At 40.4% G+C, this 16,705-nt stretch overlaps 1 protein-coding gene across 1 annotated transcript in view; it reads right to left on the reverse strand.

Moving 5' to 3' along the window:
- The window catches only part of DNAH9 (dynein axonemal heavy chain 9), a 739,144-nt gene that overhangs the window by 442,822 nt on the left and 279,617 nt on the right, over positions 1 to 16,705 (reverse strand). The window contains exon 41 of the mRNA XM_053688948.1: positions 12,376 to 12,537. Coding sequence (XP_053544923.1) covers positions 12,376 to 12,537 — 162 coding nt within the window. The remainder of the gene's footprint in view (positions 1 to 12,375; positions 12,538 to 16,705) is intronic.

The following is a 16,705-nucleotide window of genomic DNA, read 5'->3' on the forward strand; positions in this document are numbered from 1 at the left end:
TCATCCAGCCAGCGCGGAACGGGTCCATCCTAAAGATATCCGGCGTGGAGCTTCCTCTTCAAACGGTCGCCGCCGTACACTGAATTTTCAATGCAAGGGATGCGATTCAAGATGGCGTCCCTTGCATTCCTATTGGCTGAAAAATTTGAATCAGTCAATAGGAATTAGGGTTGCTAAAATCCTATAGGCTGTTCAAATCAGCCAATAGGATTTAAGCAGCTTTCATTTTATTGGCTAATTTGTCCCTTGCATTGAAGATTCAGCCAATAGGATTTAAGCAGCTCTCATTCTTTTAGCTAATTTGTCCCTTGCATTGAAGATTCAGTGTACGGCAGCGACTGTATGAAGAGGATGCTCCACGCCGGGTGACTTCAGGATGGACCCGCTCCGCGCCAGCTGGATGAAGATAGAAGAGGCCGCCTGGATGAAGATAGAAGAGGCCGCCTGGATGGAGATAGAAGAGGCCGCCTGGATGAAGATAGAAGAGGCCGCCTGGATGAAGACTTCTTGCCGCCTGGATGAAGATAGAAGAGGCCGCCTGGATGAAGACTTCTTGCCGTCTGGATGATGACTTCGCCGGCTGAATGAAGATCGTTCAAGCGGGACTTCAACAACTGTAAGTGGATCGTCGGGGGATAGTGTTAGGTTTTTTTGGAAGTTTTTTTTTAGTTTAGGGTCTGGGCAGTAAAAGAGCTAAATGCTCTTTTAAGGGCAATGCCCATACAAATGCACTTTTCAGGACAATGGGTAGCTTCGGTTTTTTTAGAATTAGGTTTTTAATTTTGGGGGGTTGGTTGGGTAATGGGTTTTACTGTTGGGGGGTGTTTGTATTCTTTTATAGGTAAAAGAGCTGATATCTTTGGGGCAATGCCCCACAAAATGCCCTTTTATATTGGTAGTTTATTGTAGGCTAGGGGCTTTTTATTTTTATAGGGATATTCGATTAGGTGTAATTCTTTTTAATTTTTGATAATTTGTTTCTTATTTTTCGTAATTTAGTGTTTGTTTTTGTAATTTAGTTACTTTTTATTTTTTGTAATTAGATACTTTTTGTAATTTTTAGAGTAGTGTTAGGATTTATTTATTGGTAGTTTAGTTTTATTTAATTGGTAGTTAGTTTAATTTTAGTTTTATAATTATAATAGTTTAATTGTTAGTTTCAAATTTTTTTATTTTACAGGTAAGTTTTAATTTAATTTAAGATAGGGAAATTGTTATTTTAATATAAAGTTAGGGGGTCGTTAGTTTTAGGGGTTACTAGTTTAAATTAGTTTATTTAGTTGTGGGGGGCTTTCAGTTTAGGGGTTAATAGTTTATTTTAGTATATTTTGTTGTGGGGGGCTTGCGGTTTAGGGGGTAATAGGTTTATTATAGCAGCGGTGTGGACGGATGGCAGATTAGGAGTTAATATTTAAATAGTGTTTGCGATGCAGTAGGGACGCAGTTTAGGGGTTAATAAGTTTATTATAGTGGCGACAATGTCGGGGAGCGGCGGAATAGGGGTTAATACATTTTTGTGGCGGCAATGTCGGAAGCGGCAGATTAGGGGTTAATAAATTTATTATAGTGTTTGCGATGCGGGAGGGCCTCAGTTTAGGGGTTAATAGGTAGTTTATGGGTGTTAGTGTACTTTTTAGCACTTTAGTTAAGATTTTTTTGTTACAGCTTGTTATGGTATAACCCTGTTATCGAGGGTTAATACCAGATGAAAGATGCCCTGAATATGGGATCAGCAAAACACGAATCCAGTTAATTTCCCCACAAACACGAGACCAAGCTCCGTCTTGAGGGTAAAACAGAATCTACTTTATTGAGGGCTATATGCCTGGTATTTATGAAGGTCTCCCACCTGGTTGACACTCTCCTTCAACTCGCAGAGCTCTGTGTTTTCTTTAAAATCAGGTCCTTTTGCTCAGATACTTGTTTATAGTCCTTCTCCTGCTTACTTCTGGTTCAAAAACAACTCCAACTGTCTTAGACAAAACAGTTACTCAAAACTGAAGTTAACCCCTCCAACAACAGTTACTCAAAACTGAAGTAAACCCCTCCAACAACAGTTACTCAAAACTGAAGTTAACCCCTCCAACAACAGTTACTCAAAACTGAAGTAAACCCCTCCAACAACAGTTACTCAAAACTGAAGTAAACCCCTCCAACAACAATTACTCAAAACTGAAGTTAACCCCTCCAACAACAGTTACTCAAAACTGAAGTAAACCCCTCCAACAACAATTACTCAAAACTGAAGTAAACCCCTCCAACAACAGTTACTCAAAACTGAAGTTAACCCCTCCAACAACAGTTACTCAAAACTGAAGTAAACCCCTCCAACAACAGTTACTCAAAACTGAAGTAAACCCCTCCAACAACAGTTACTCAAAACTGAAGTAAACCCCTCCAACAACAGTTACTCAAAACTGAAGTTAACCCCTCCAACAACAGTTACTCAAAACTGAAGTAAACCCCTCCAACAACAGTTACTCAAAACTGAAGTTAACCCCTCCAACAACAGTTACTCAAAACTGAAGTAAACCCCTCCAACAACAGTTACTCAAAACTGAAGTTAACCCCTCCAACAACAGTTACTCAAAACTGAAGTAAACCCCTCCAACAACAGTTACTCAAAACTGAAGTAAACCCCTCCAACAACAGTTACTCAAAACTGAAGTAAACCCCTCCAACAACAGTTACTCAAAACTGAAGTTAACCCCTCCAACAACAGTTACTCAAAACTGAAGTAAACCCCTCCAACAACAGTTACTCAAAACTGAAGTTAACCCCTCCAACAACAGTTACTCAAAACTGAAGTAAACCCCTCCAACAACAGTTACTCAAAACTGAAGTTAACCCCTCCAACAACAGTTACTCAAAACTGAAGTTAACCCCTCCAACAACAGTTACTCAAAACTGAAGTTAACCCCTCCAGTACTGTTGGATTTGCACCCTTTACCTATAATGGGCACAGGGTGACTTAACATAATGCCTGGATCCATAATCCGTAGGGAGGTTGACAGAGGGGTCTGTCACAGTGTATGCTATACATACTCACACAGAGTACAGACTAACTTGCATACTATATATACTCACACAGAGTACAGACTAACGTGCATACTATATATACTCACACAGAGTACAGACTAACGTGCATACTATACATACTCACACAGAGTACAGACTAACGTGCATACTATATATACTCACACAGAGTACAGACTAACGTGCATACTATATATACTCACACAGAGTACAGACTAACGTGCATACTATACATACTCACACAGAGTACAGACTAACGTGCATACTATATATACTCACACAGAGTACAGACTAACGTGCATACTATATATACTCACACAGAGTACAGACTAACGTGCATACTATATATACTCACACAGAGTACAGACTAACGTGCATACTATACATACTCACACAGAGTACAGACTAACGTGCATACTATACATACTCACACAGAGTACAGACTAACGTGCATACTATATATACTCACACAGAGTACAGACTAACGTGCATACTATATATACTCACACAGAGTACAGACTAACGTGCATACTATATATACTCACACAGAGTACAGACTAACGTGCATACTATATATACTCACACAGAGTACAGACTAACGTGCATACTATATATACTCACACAGAGTACAGACTAACGTGCATACTATATATACTCACACAGAGTACAGACTAACGTGCATACTATACATACTCACACAGAGTACAGACTAACGTGCATACTATATATACTCACACAGAGTACAGACTAACGTGCATACTATATATACTCACACAGAGTACAGACTAACGTGCATACTATATATACTCACACAGAGTACAGACTAACGTGCATACTATACATACTCACACAGAGTACAGACTAACGTGCATACTATATATACTCACACAGAGTACAGACTAACGTGCATACTATACATACTCACACAGAGTACAGACTAACGTGCATACTATATATACTCACACAGAGTACAGACTAACGTGCATACTATATATACTCACACAGAGTACAGACTAACGTGCATACTATATATACTCACACAGAGTACAGACTAACTTGTATACTATATATTAGACCAATGGTTTGGGTGAAGCGCTGAATCTAATATACTATACATACTACACATAACATAATGCCCGAATCCTTAATCCGTAGGGAGGTTGACAGAGGGGTCTGTCACACAGCTTTGTAGCGTAAAACTCATAACTACTGACTTTAGATGGCGTTATGGATCTTGTTGTTTTAGGCTGTAACACTCACTTTTTAGCCTCACCGCAAAACTCGTAATACCGGCGCTATGGGAATACCATGAAAAAAACAGAATTTATTTAAGAACTTACCTGATAAATTCAGTTCTTTCATATTGGCAAGAGTCCATGAGCTAGTGACGTATGGGATATACAATCCTACCAGGAGGGGCAAAGTTTCCCAAACCTCAAAATGCCTATAAATACACCCCTCACCACACCCACAACTCAGTTTAATGAATAGCCAAGAAGTGAGGTGATAAAAATAAGGAGCAAAAACACATACAAAAAGAGGAACTGGAAATATAATTGTGCTTTTATACAAAAAATCATAACCACCATAAAAAGGGTGGGTCTCATGGACTCTTGCCAATATGAAAGAAATTAATTTATCAGGTAAATTCTTACACAAATTATGTTTTCTTTCATGTAATTGGCAAGAGTCCATGAGCTAGTGACTATGGGATAAAATACCCAAGATGTGAAAGTCCACAGAAGAGTCACTAGAGAGGGAGAGATAAAATAAAAACAGCTATTTCCGCTGAGAAAATTAAATCCAAATAAAAAATAAGTCTTTCTTAAAAATTTCAAGAAAAAACTTATAACATTAGCAGAAGAATCAAACTGGAACAGCTGCCTGAAGAACTTTTCTACCAAAGACTGCTTCTGAAGAAGCAAATACATCAAAATGGTAACATTTAGTAAATTTATGCAAAGAAAACCAAGTTGCTGCTTTGCAAATCTGATCAACTGAAGCTTCATTCTTAAAAGCCCAAGAAGTTGTGACTGATCTAGTAGAATGAGCTGTAATTCTCTGAGGTGGAGACTGTCCCGCCTCCAAATAAGCTTTGTGAATCAAAAGCTTTAACCAAGATGCCAAAGAAATGGCAGAGGCTTTCTGACCTTTCCTGGAACCAGAAAAAAACAACAAATAGACTAGAAGTCTTTCTGAAATCCTTAGTAGCTTCGATATAGTATTTCAAAGCTCTTACAACATCTAAAGAATGTAAAGATCTTTCAAGAGCAAACTTAGGTTTAGGACACAAAGAATGAACAACAATTTCCCTACTAATGTTGTTAGAATTTACAACCTTAGGAAGAAATTTAAACGAAGTCCGCAAAACAGCTTTATCCTGATGGAAAATCAGAAAAGGAGATTCGCAAGATGGAGCAGACAATTCAGAAACTCTTCTAGCAGAAGAGATAGCCAAAAGGAATAACACTTTCCAATAAAGTAGTTTAATATCCAAAGAATGCATAGGCTCAAAAGGAGGAGCCTGCAAAGCCTTCAAAACAAAATTAAGACTCCAAGGAGGAGAGATTGATTTAATAACAGGCTTGATACGAACCAAAGCCTGAACAAAACAGTGAATATCAGGAAGTTTAGCAATCTTTCTATGAAATAAAACAGAAAGAGCAGAGATGCGTTTCTTCAAAGTACTTGCAGACAAAACCTTTATCCAAACCATCGTGAAGGAACTGTAAAATTCTAGGAATTCTAAAAGAATGCCAAGAGATTTTATGAGAAGAACACCATGAAATATAGGCTTTCCAAACCTGATAATAAATCTGCCTTGAAACAGACTAATGACTCAAATTTAACGATTTGAGATCTTGATGGAAAAACGGCCCTTGAGACAGAAGGTCTGGCCTTAAAGGAAGTGGCAAAGGTTGGCAACTGGACATCCAGACAAGATCCACATACTAAAACCTGTGAGGCCATGCTGATGCTATCAGAAACACATGTGATTGTTCCAATATGATCTTAGAGATCACCCTTGGAAGAAGAATTAGAGGCGGAAAAATGTAAGCAGGTTGGTAAAACCAAGGAACTGCTAACGCATCCACCATCACCACCTGAGGATCCCTGGACCTGGAAAGTTACCTGGTAAGCTTTTTGTTTAGCTGGGAAGCCATCAGATCTATTTTGGGATCTGTACAATCTGACAAAATACATCTGGATGGAGAGACCACTCCCCTGGATGTAAAGACTGATGGCTGAGATAATCTGCTTCCCAATTGTCTATACCTGGGATATGTATCGCAGAAATTAGACAGGAGTTGTATTCCGCCCAAGAAAGTATCCGAGATACTTCTTTCATCGCTAAAGGACTGCGAGTCCCACCCTGATGATTGACATATGCCACAGTTGTGATATTGTCTGTCTGAAAACGAATTTATGCTTGTCTCTTTAATAGAGGCCAAGTCTGAAGAGCCCTGAAAATAGCACAGAGTTCTAAAATATTGATTGGTAACCTTGCCTCTTGAGGATTCCAAACTCCTTGTGCTGTCAGAGACCCCCAGACAGCTCCCTAACCTGTTAGACTTTCATCTGTTGAAATCACAGTCCAGGAAGGACAAATAAAAGAGGCCCCTTGAACAATACGATGATGGTCTAACCACCAAGACAGAGAGAGTTGAGTGTTGGGATTTAAGAATATCAATTGTGATATCCGAGTATAATCCCTGCACCATTGATTCAGCATGCAAAGCTGCAGAGGTCTCATAAGAAAATGAGCAAAGGGGATTGCGTCCGATGCTGCAGTCATGAGACCTAAAACTTCCATGTACATAGCCACTGAAGGGAATGATCGAGACTGAAGGGAATGATCGAGACTGAAGGTTTAGACAGGTTGAAATCAACTTCAAACGTCTCTTGTCTGTTAAAGACAGGGTCATGGATACTGAATCTATCTGGAAACCTAAAAAAAGCTGACCCTTGTCTGAGGAATCAAAAAACTCTTTGGTTAATTGATCCTCCAACAATGTCTTTGAAGAAACAATACAAGTTGATTTGTGTGAGATTCTGCTAAATGAAAAGATTGAGCCAGTACCAAGATATCGTACAAATAAGGAAACACCACAATACCCTGCTCTCTGATTACAGATAGAAGGGCACGAGAACCTTCGAAAAGATTCTTGGAGCTGTTGCTAGGCCAAATGGAAGAGCAACAAATTGGTAATGCTTGTCTAGAAAAGAGAATCTCAGAAACCGATAGTGGTCTGGATGAATCGGAATGTGAAGATACGTATCCTGTAAGTCTATTGAGGACATGTAATGACCTTGCTGAACAAAAGGCAGAATAGTCCTTATAGTAACCATCTTGAAAGTTGGGACCCTTGCAAATTGATTCAAAAACTTCAGATCCAGAACTGGTCGGAATGAATTTTTCCTTCTTCAGGACAATGAATAGATTTGAATAAAAACCCAGACCCTGTTTCAGAAGTGAAACTGGTACAATTACCCCTGAAAGCTCCAGATCTGAAACACACTTCAGAAAGGCCTGAGCTTTCACAGGATTTGTTGGAATGTGAGAGAAAAAAAATCTTCTCACAGGAGGTCTTATTCTGAAACCTATTTGATACCCTTGAGACACAATATTCTGAATCCAATGATTCTGAACGGAACCTGCCCAAATGTCTAGAAATAATTTCAATCTGCCCCCCACCAGTAGAACTGGATTGAGGGCCGCACCTTCATGCAGTCTTGGGGGCTGGTTTTGGTTTCTTAAAAGGATTGGATTTATTCCAACTCGAAGATGGCTTCCAATTGGAGCCAGAGTCCTTAGGGGAAGGAGTGGTTTTATGTTCTCTATTTAGACGAAAGGAACAAAACCGATTAGAAGCTTTAGATTTACCCTTAGACTTTTTATCTTGAGGAACAGGAAAAACCTCCGGAGTAATCACAGGAGATTTATATACAGAATTCATTTATTTTATTTATTTATTTTTTATTGAGGGTGAAGCGAATAAATAACATCACGATACAAATACAGAATGTCAACTTATCTCCTATACAATCAGCATAAGAATAGGCATTAAATGACAAAAAGAAACAAAATCATTGTTTACCTACTCAGTACAAATTATTCTTATTGTTATACGACAAATTTGATAATATATCCTAGCTTCTCCCTCAATTTCTGTTTTTCTCTTCTTTTTTCTTTCTTTCTTTATTTTTGCCTACAAAGCACTTACATACACAAATACATATACCAAATAATTTATACTATTCGTATGTCTGTAGTCTTAAATTCATCTGTATTCTTCCTGAATTGTCTACATCAACTTCCTACAGGGAAGATACTAACAACCTGCGAATTGTACATTTCTTCATGCAAAACTATCGCAATATGTTTAAAAGAAAAAGAAAAAAGAAAATTCCTAATACCAAGTTTCAACTCTACTATCTGTTAATCCTTATTTCCGGGGAACTCCTAACCTTTTCTTTTTTTAAGTTATATCGTAAAATCTAATTACGAATGATATGCTCAAGGGGCTATTTCCAAGCCACTTTGAATTACTATTTCTAAATCCGTCAATTAAGCATACTATCCCTGACTATAAGGGTAGGAGACGGAGGAGGGGGGGGGAGGAGAGGAACAAACAAACAAAACCAATTGTACCTAATATTGAATTCCATATGATTAAGCACCTAATACTACTCACCCCTTAGTGGTGAAGTAACCCAGTTCGGCGGTAGTGAGCCATCTATAATCAGATTTAAAAAGGGTAGGGAATCTTGAAGTGGAGATATGATCTGATATTGTACTACTATGGGTAGTCCACATATATATTTTTTCCACTTCTTAAAAAAAGTTATCTGTTTCTCTGCACCTTTATCTAATCCCATAAACTCTACCATAATCTGGCTTTTTATACTATTTTGAAATTCCGTTATAGAGGGGGAGTTCCTTTGTTTCCACATTTTACATATAAAGTTTCTTGCGAGCAATATCGCTAAATTTATAAGCTGCCTGTCACCTTATATACAGAATTTAAACGTTTACTGAATTTATTGTCAAGAGGACCAGACTCCTCAATATCCAAAGTTACCAACACTTCTTTTAACTAGGAACGAATATACTCAATCTTAAAAAGATAAGTTGATTTATCAGTGTCAATGTCTGAAGTAGGATCTTCTGAGTCAGAGAGATCCTCATCAGAGGTGGATATATCAGAATGTTGTTGGTCATTACAAAATTCATCAGTATTATGAGAAGTTTTAAAAGACCTTTTACGTTTATTTGAAGGCAGACTAGCAGACATAGCCTTCTGTATCGCATCAGCAATATCATTTTTCATATCAACAGGGATATCATGTACATTAGATGTTGAGGAAACAACAGATACTGTACTAGCACTAATAGAAACATTTTCTGCATGCAAAAGCTTATCATGACAACTGTTACATAATACAGCTGGATATATAATCTCCACTAGCTTACAACAGATACACTTAGCTTTGGTAGAACTGTGTTCAGGCAGCATGGTTCCTACAGCAGCTTCTGAGACAGGATCAGATTGAGACAGCTTGTAAAATGTAAAAGAAAAAAGAAAATTTAAACAAAAATATCTTATTTCCACATATAGCAGTTTCAGGAATGGGAAGAAATGCAAATGCTAAAAATGGCAAAAAAACAAATAGCATAGCCCTCCGAGCATAAAGAAGGCAAGGAGCATATAGGAAGTGAGATAAAATAAAACTAATTATTTTAGCGCCAAGTATGACGCACGGCACAAAAGGAAGTATAAATATTTTTTTTGCCACCAACAAACAACCTGGTGTCAAGTAAGATGCAGGAAATGAAGAACTTGTGTCATCATAGACGCACATTCGTGATAAAAAAATTTTGCTCCAAGAATGACACAATAAATAACAGCATTTTGCGCCCTCGCATGCCTAATTTGCCCGCAAGTTTAAAAAAAAACAAAAAAAACAAGTCAAATTGAAAAAAGACTATACCCCAGGAAAGACAAAAACTTCCTAAAACATGATTCCCATATTGAAGCTGCCAGACTGCAAAGGGAAATACACATAGACCTGACTCATGGCAAATATAAGTAAAATACATATATATAAAACTTTATATTAATACATAAAGCGCCAAACCATAGCTGAGAGTGTCTTAACTAATGATACATACTTACCGAAGACACCCATCCACATATAGCAGATAGCCAAACCAGTACTGAAAAAGTTTCAGCAGAGGTAATGGTATATAAGAGTATATTGTCAATCTGAAAAGGGAGGTAGGAGATGAATCCCTACGACCGATAACAGAGACCTTTGAAAAGATTGTCCGTGAGAAAAACCATAAAATCAATAGGCGATACTCTCTTCACATCCCTCTGACAAACACTGTACTCTGAGAGGAATTGGGCTTCAGAATGCTTAGAAGCGCTTATCATAGAAGAATTCATAAAAACCAAGCACAAACTTGCTTCACCACCTCCATAAAAGGCAATGTTGTGGGTGTGGTGGGGGGTGTATTTATAGGGATTTGAGGTTTGGAAAATGTTGTCATGGACTCTTGCCAATTACATGAAAGAAACTTAATTTTTACGTGTGCGGGACTGAGGTTGCGTTAGAGGCTAAAAGGTGTGCGGTACACCTATACCGATAACACTTGTAATAGCTGCGGTGCTGTTTTAACTCTGAAAATATGGCATTTTCAGCGTTAAAACAGCACCGCAGCTATTACAAGTGAAAATGCCATATTTTCAGCGTTACAAGCCGCAATGCAAAACGTATAATCTAGGTGTTTGTGATTTCATTGTATAAACTTATCCAGAAATATCCAGTGTATCTATTATGTTTATGACCAGTTTGTAATATTATTGCTTTCTTTTTTACTTTAACCTCGTACAAAATAAAAAATATATTTAAAAAGATCTAACCAAATACAGCTTGTTTATTTTTACACTAGAAAGCCTCTTATAGCACTACTGCAGGCTTTAACTGTAGACCGTGAATGGGATTTTACGCAAGTAATTAAATCTCATGCGATTTACAATTTAGCTAAATGAGTTCCTATATTAAGAAAAGTAACAAAATCTTTTAATAAAGATGTTCTTTGTTCTATTAATGCACATATTTGTTGTTAAGCTTGTTGTGCATGCGCCTCCCACCGATAGAGTGAAGAGGGATATCCTTCACAGCCACTGAAGCAATTGATATTCAGGTATCAGTTGCGTATAAACATAAATGTGTTGGTAATGTCACTTTGAAAACTATTAACATAACCTATTTTTAACGCTGAAGATATTTTTACGTGTTAATTGATGGGGGGTTTCAGACGCATCACAGAAAAACATTGGGTCTAATGTTCTTTGAAATAATCGTGTTGTTTGGAACTTTGAGTTTGTGGTGTTGTATGGTTGAGTTGCATTTAGGAAAATCTTAGACAGACGTACAAAACTACTATTTGTTATTTACTAGTGAAACAAATCATGAAAATATATTTGGTAAAAAAGATACAGCGATATCAGATTATTCATATAGAATTGTGTAGTGCACTTTTTATACTAATAAATCCAGTGCTGGAATGAACTTAATGCTGTATACTGTGCACCTTATAAGAATTGGTTTCACTAACTAATAAGGAATCCTGATGTTTTACACATATCTAAGTATCGAACTCGCAAACATTTAGCTAACTAACAGGAATGGAAACAAAGACAGTTCCCTGTAGGTAAAATTGTATATATTTACCCAAGTGATATAATAGCAAATTTTACATCGCTTGTAAAAAATTACAATTGGGCACAAAATTGCGCTTTCGCAAGCGCAATATTTGCACTGCACTCATAATACCAGCGCATTTGTGCACTGGTATTTGAAGTGGCCCGCAATGTGAACGCAATGTGAACGCAACCTCGCGTTTACATTGCATGGAAGCTTTGTGCTCACGACAGCGCACTTCAATAGGCTCCAATAGGAGCCTCGTTCTCATGCCGTGAGACACAGTATGAGAACCTAGCGCAGCGAAGGGGGTAAGTAGCGCAGTGATGGCAGGAAATGTAAATTTATATGTACAGTATACGGTTATTTACATATATATTTATACACGTTAAAAGATAAATATATATAATCATATACAGATATATTTACAGGGAACACACATTTCCATAGACCGCAATGTAAAGGCACTTTTCAGTGCCGTTTTTTCTCACACCCACACCTGCCAACTTTCGCCCCAAAAACTGCTTTCTTCACAAAAATAAGCTGCTCTAGCAACACTTTCCAGATCTTTTCCCCTCTTTAAGTAAATATTATGATTATAACTGAAGGATAAAATTGGATATTTACATCAAAGAACTTTTTCACCATCTCAGTCTGTATTTTGTCAAACATTTCTGAGTCTTTCTCCTCTACCATTTTGTCTCGGTAAACGCGGTTAGACTCGTGCAAATAAAGCTTGAGCAGGTCCGAGGAGGATTTCAGGCAGTCGGGTGTTGAGAACAGAATTCCCTGAAACAAGAAGAAGATGTGCAATAAAAAATGAGTGACCCTTTTAGGAATAAAAAATACCTGAATTACTATAAATCAGCATCAATGGGCTAGATTTGTAGAAACTTGTAATTAATATAGAATTTTTTTTTAGTACGTATATAACACATTTTTTTTAGTAAGTATATAACACATTTTTTTTAGTAAGTATATAACACATTTTTTTTAGTAAGTATATAACACATTTTTTTTAGTAAGTATATAACACATTTTTTTTAGTACGTATATAACACATTTTTTTTAGTAAGTATATAACACATTTTTTTTAGTACGTATATAACACATTTTTTTTAGTAAGTATATAACACATTTTTTTTAGTACGTATATAACACATTTTTTTTAGTACGTATATAACACTGTGCACTATACAATGTATTTGAATAGGGACTCTCCTTTAAACAGCGCTCAAATGACTGGATCCATCCTCATGATATTCTTGGGTTTTAGTCATGGCAAATAAATGTTAAACATTAAAGTTTGCATTAACCTGCATTAAAATCCTTGAAAAACCCAGAAGGTGAAACGTACATAGGAGGTGGAGATAATGGCGATTGAATAGTCACAAGGAGGGGTGTTTACTCTATCCGACACTATATTCTGAGTGTGACTTAAAAGGACAGTCTAGTCAACATTAAACTTTCATGATTTAGATAGGGCATGCAATTTTAAACAACTTTCCAGTTTACTTGCATCAATAAATTTGCTTTGTTCTCTTGGTATTCTTTTTTGAAAGCTAAACCTAGGTAGGCTCAAATTGGTTTCTAAACTGTTTAAAACTGCCTCTTATCTTAGTTCATTTTGACAGTTTTACACAGACAGTTAGTGCTAGTTCATACGTGCTATATAGGTAACATTGTGCTCATTCCTGTGGAGTTATTTAGGAGTCAGGGTTGATTGGCTTAAATACATGCCAGTCAAAAACACTGATGTAAAGGGTCAGTCTGCAGAGGCTTAGATACAAGGTAATCACAGAGGTAATAAGGGTATTAATATCACAGTGTTGGTTATGCAAAACTGGGGAAGGGGTAATAAAGGGATTACTTATATTTCTAAACAAAATATCTTTTTAAGTAGACTCTCCCTGTGAGCACCAGGGCAAATACACAAGGTGCTTATACAAAACCCCAGAGTGATTGTAACAGACTGCCTTTTATTTATATTTGGTTTATACTACAAGTAAAACCCACTGAATATAACTAAGATGGATTCATTCCTATCAAAGCTCTATTTTGTTTAAGTACCATAATAAGTGAGGTTTTCTATACATCATATACAGCAGGGATGACAACTTACTAACACATAAGGGCAGCAGATCAAAATCTTAGAAGCATCAAGGGCTAAATCTTAAAAAAAAAAAATCAGTGGCACAGAGACTGATTTAGGTAGGTTGCAAGGTACTGCCTATCTAGAGGCTCCCATCAAAATCCCCCAAAATACGTATTTTTGTGTGGGGCCACAAAAACCATTGCAAACATTCTTAACTTGTTTACACCTCAAGGGCGGCACAATCTAGTGGAGAGGGGGGCGGCACAATCTAGTGGAGAGGGGGCGGCACAATCTAGTGGAGAGGGGGCGGCACAATCTAGTGGAGGGGGGGGGCGGCACAAACTAGTGGAGGGGGGGGGCGGCACAATCTAGTGGAGAGGGGGCGGCACAATCTAGTGGAGAGGGGGCGGCACAATATAGTGGAGAGGGGGCGGCACAATCTAGTGGAGAGGGGGCGGCACAATCTAGTGGAGAGGGGGCGGCACAATCTAGTGGAGAGGGCGCGGCACAATCTAGTACAATCTAGTGGAGAGGGCGGCACAATCTAGTGGAGAGGGGGCGGCACAATCTAGTGGAGAGGGGGCGGCACAATCTAGTGGAGAGGGGGCGACACAATCTAGTGGAGAGGGGGCGGCACAATCTAGTGGAGAGGGCAGTACAATCTAGTGGAGAGGGGGCGGCACAATCTAGTGGAGCGGGCCGTACAATCTAGTGGAGAGGGCGGCACAATCTAGTGGAGAGGGCGGCACAATCTAGTACAATCTAATGGAGAGGGCAGCACAATCTAGTGGAGAGGGCCGTACAATCTAGTGGAGAGGGCGGCACAATCTAGTGGAGAAGGCGGCACAATCTAGTGGAGAGGGCGGCACAATCTAGTACAATCTAGTGGAGAGGGCGGCACAATCTAGTGGAGAGGGTGGCACAATCTAGTGGAGAGGGCGGCACAATCTAGTACAATCTAGTGGAGAGGGCGGCACAATCTAGTGGAGAGGGCGGCACAATCTAGTGGAGAGGGCGGCACAATCTAGTGGAGAGGGCGGCACAATCTAGTACAATCTAGTTGAGAGGGCGGCACAATCTAGTGGAGAGGGCGGCACAATCTAGTGGAGAGGGCAGCACAATCTACAACAATCTAGTTGAGAGGGCGGCACAATCTAGTGGAGAGGGCGGCACAATCTAGTGGAGAGGGCGGCACAATCTAGTGGAGGGGGGGCGGCACAAACTAGTGGAGGGGGGGCGGCACAATCTAGTGGAGGGGGGGCGTCACAATCTAGTGAAGAGGGGGCGGCACAATCTAGTGGAGAGGGGGCGGCACAATATAGTGGAGAGGGGGCGGCACAATCTAGTGGAGAGGGGGCGGCACAATCTAGTGGAGAGGGGGCGTCACAATCTAGTGGAGAGGGGGCGGCACAATCTAGTGGAGAGGGCGCGGCACAATCTAGTACAATCTAGTGGAGAGGGCGGCACAATCTAGTGGAGAGGGGGCGGCACAATCTAGTGGAGAGGGGGCGGCACAATCTAGTGGAGAGGGGGCGGCACAATCTAGTGGAGGGGGGGGCGGCACAAACTAGTGGAGGGGGGGGGCGGCACAATCTAGTGGAGAGGGGGCGTCACAATCTAGTGGAGAGGGGGCGGCACAATCTAGTGGAGAGGGGGCGGCACAATCTAGTGGAGAGGGGGCAGCACAATCTAGTGCAGAGGGCGCGGCACAATCTAGTACAATCTAGTGGAGAGGGTGGCACAATCTAGTGGAGAGGGGGCGGCACAATCTAGTGGAGAGGGGGCGGCACAATCTAGTGGAGAGGGGGGCGACACAATCTAGTGGAGAGGGGGCGGCACAATCTAGTGGAGAGGGCAGTACAATCTAGTGGAGAGGGGGCGGCACAATCTAGTGGAGAGGGCAGTACAATCTAGTGGAGAGGGGGCGGCACAATCTAGTGGAGCGGGCCGTACAATCTAGTGGAGAGGGCGGCACAATCTAGTGGAGAGGGCGGCACAATCTAGTGGAGGGGGGGCGGCACAAACTAGTGGAGGGGGGGGCGGCACAAACTAGTGGAGGGGGGCGGCACAATCTAGTGGAGAGGGGGCGTCACAATTTAGTGGAGAGGGGGCGGCACAATCTAGTGGAGAGGGGGAGGCACAATCTAGTGGAGAGGGGGCATCACAATCTAGTGGAGAGGGGGCGGCACAATCTAGTGGAGAGGGCGGCACAATCTAGTGGAGAGGGCGCGGCACAATCTAGTACAATCTAGTGGAGAGGGCGGCACAATCTAGTGGAGAGGGGGCGGCACAATCTAGTGGAGAGGGGGCGGCACAATCTAGTGGAGAGGGGGTGACACAATCTAGTGGAGAGGGCAGTACAATCTAGTGGAGAGGGGGCGGCACAATCTAGTGGAGAGGGCGGCACAATCTAGTGGAGAGGGCGGCACAATCTAGTGGAGAGGGCGGCACAATCTAGTACAATCTAATGGAGAGGGCGGCACAATCTAGTAGAGAGGGCCGTACAATCTAGTGGAGAGGGCGGCACAATCTAGTGGAGAAGGCGGCACAATCTAGTGGAGAGGGCCGCACAATCTAGTACAATCTAGTGGAGAGGGCGGCACAATCTAGTGGAGAGGGCGGCACAATCTAGTGGAGAGGGCGGCACAATCTAGTACAATCTAGTGGAGAGGGCGGCACAATCTAGTGGAGAGGGCGGCACAATCTAGTGGAGAGGGCGGCACAATCTAGTGGAGAGGGCGGCACAATCTAGTGGAGAGAGCAGCACAATCTAGTACAATCTAGTTGAGAGGGCGGCACAATCTAGTGGAGAGGGCAGCACAATCTACAACAATCTAGTTGAGAGGGCAGCACAATCTAGTG

This window comes from Bombina bombina, chromosome 1, assembly GCF_027579735.1.
Source record: "Bombina bombina isolate aBomBom1 chromosome 1, aBomBom1.pri, whole genome shotgun sequence".
Lineage (NCBI taxonomy): Eukaryota > Metazoa > Chordata > Amphibia > Anura > Bombinatoridae > Bombina > Bombina bombina.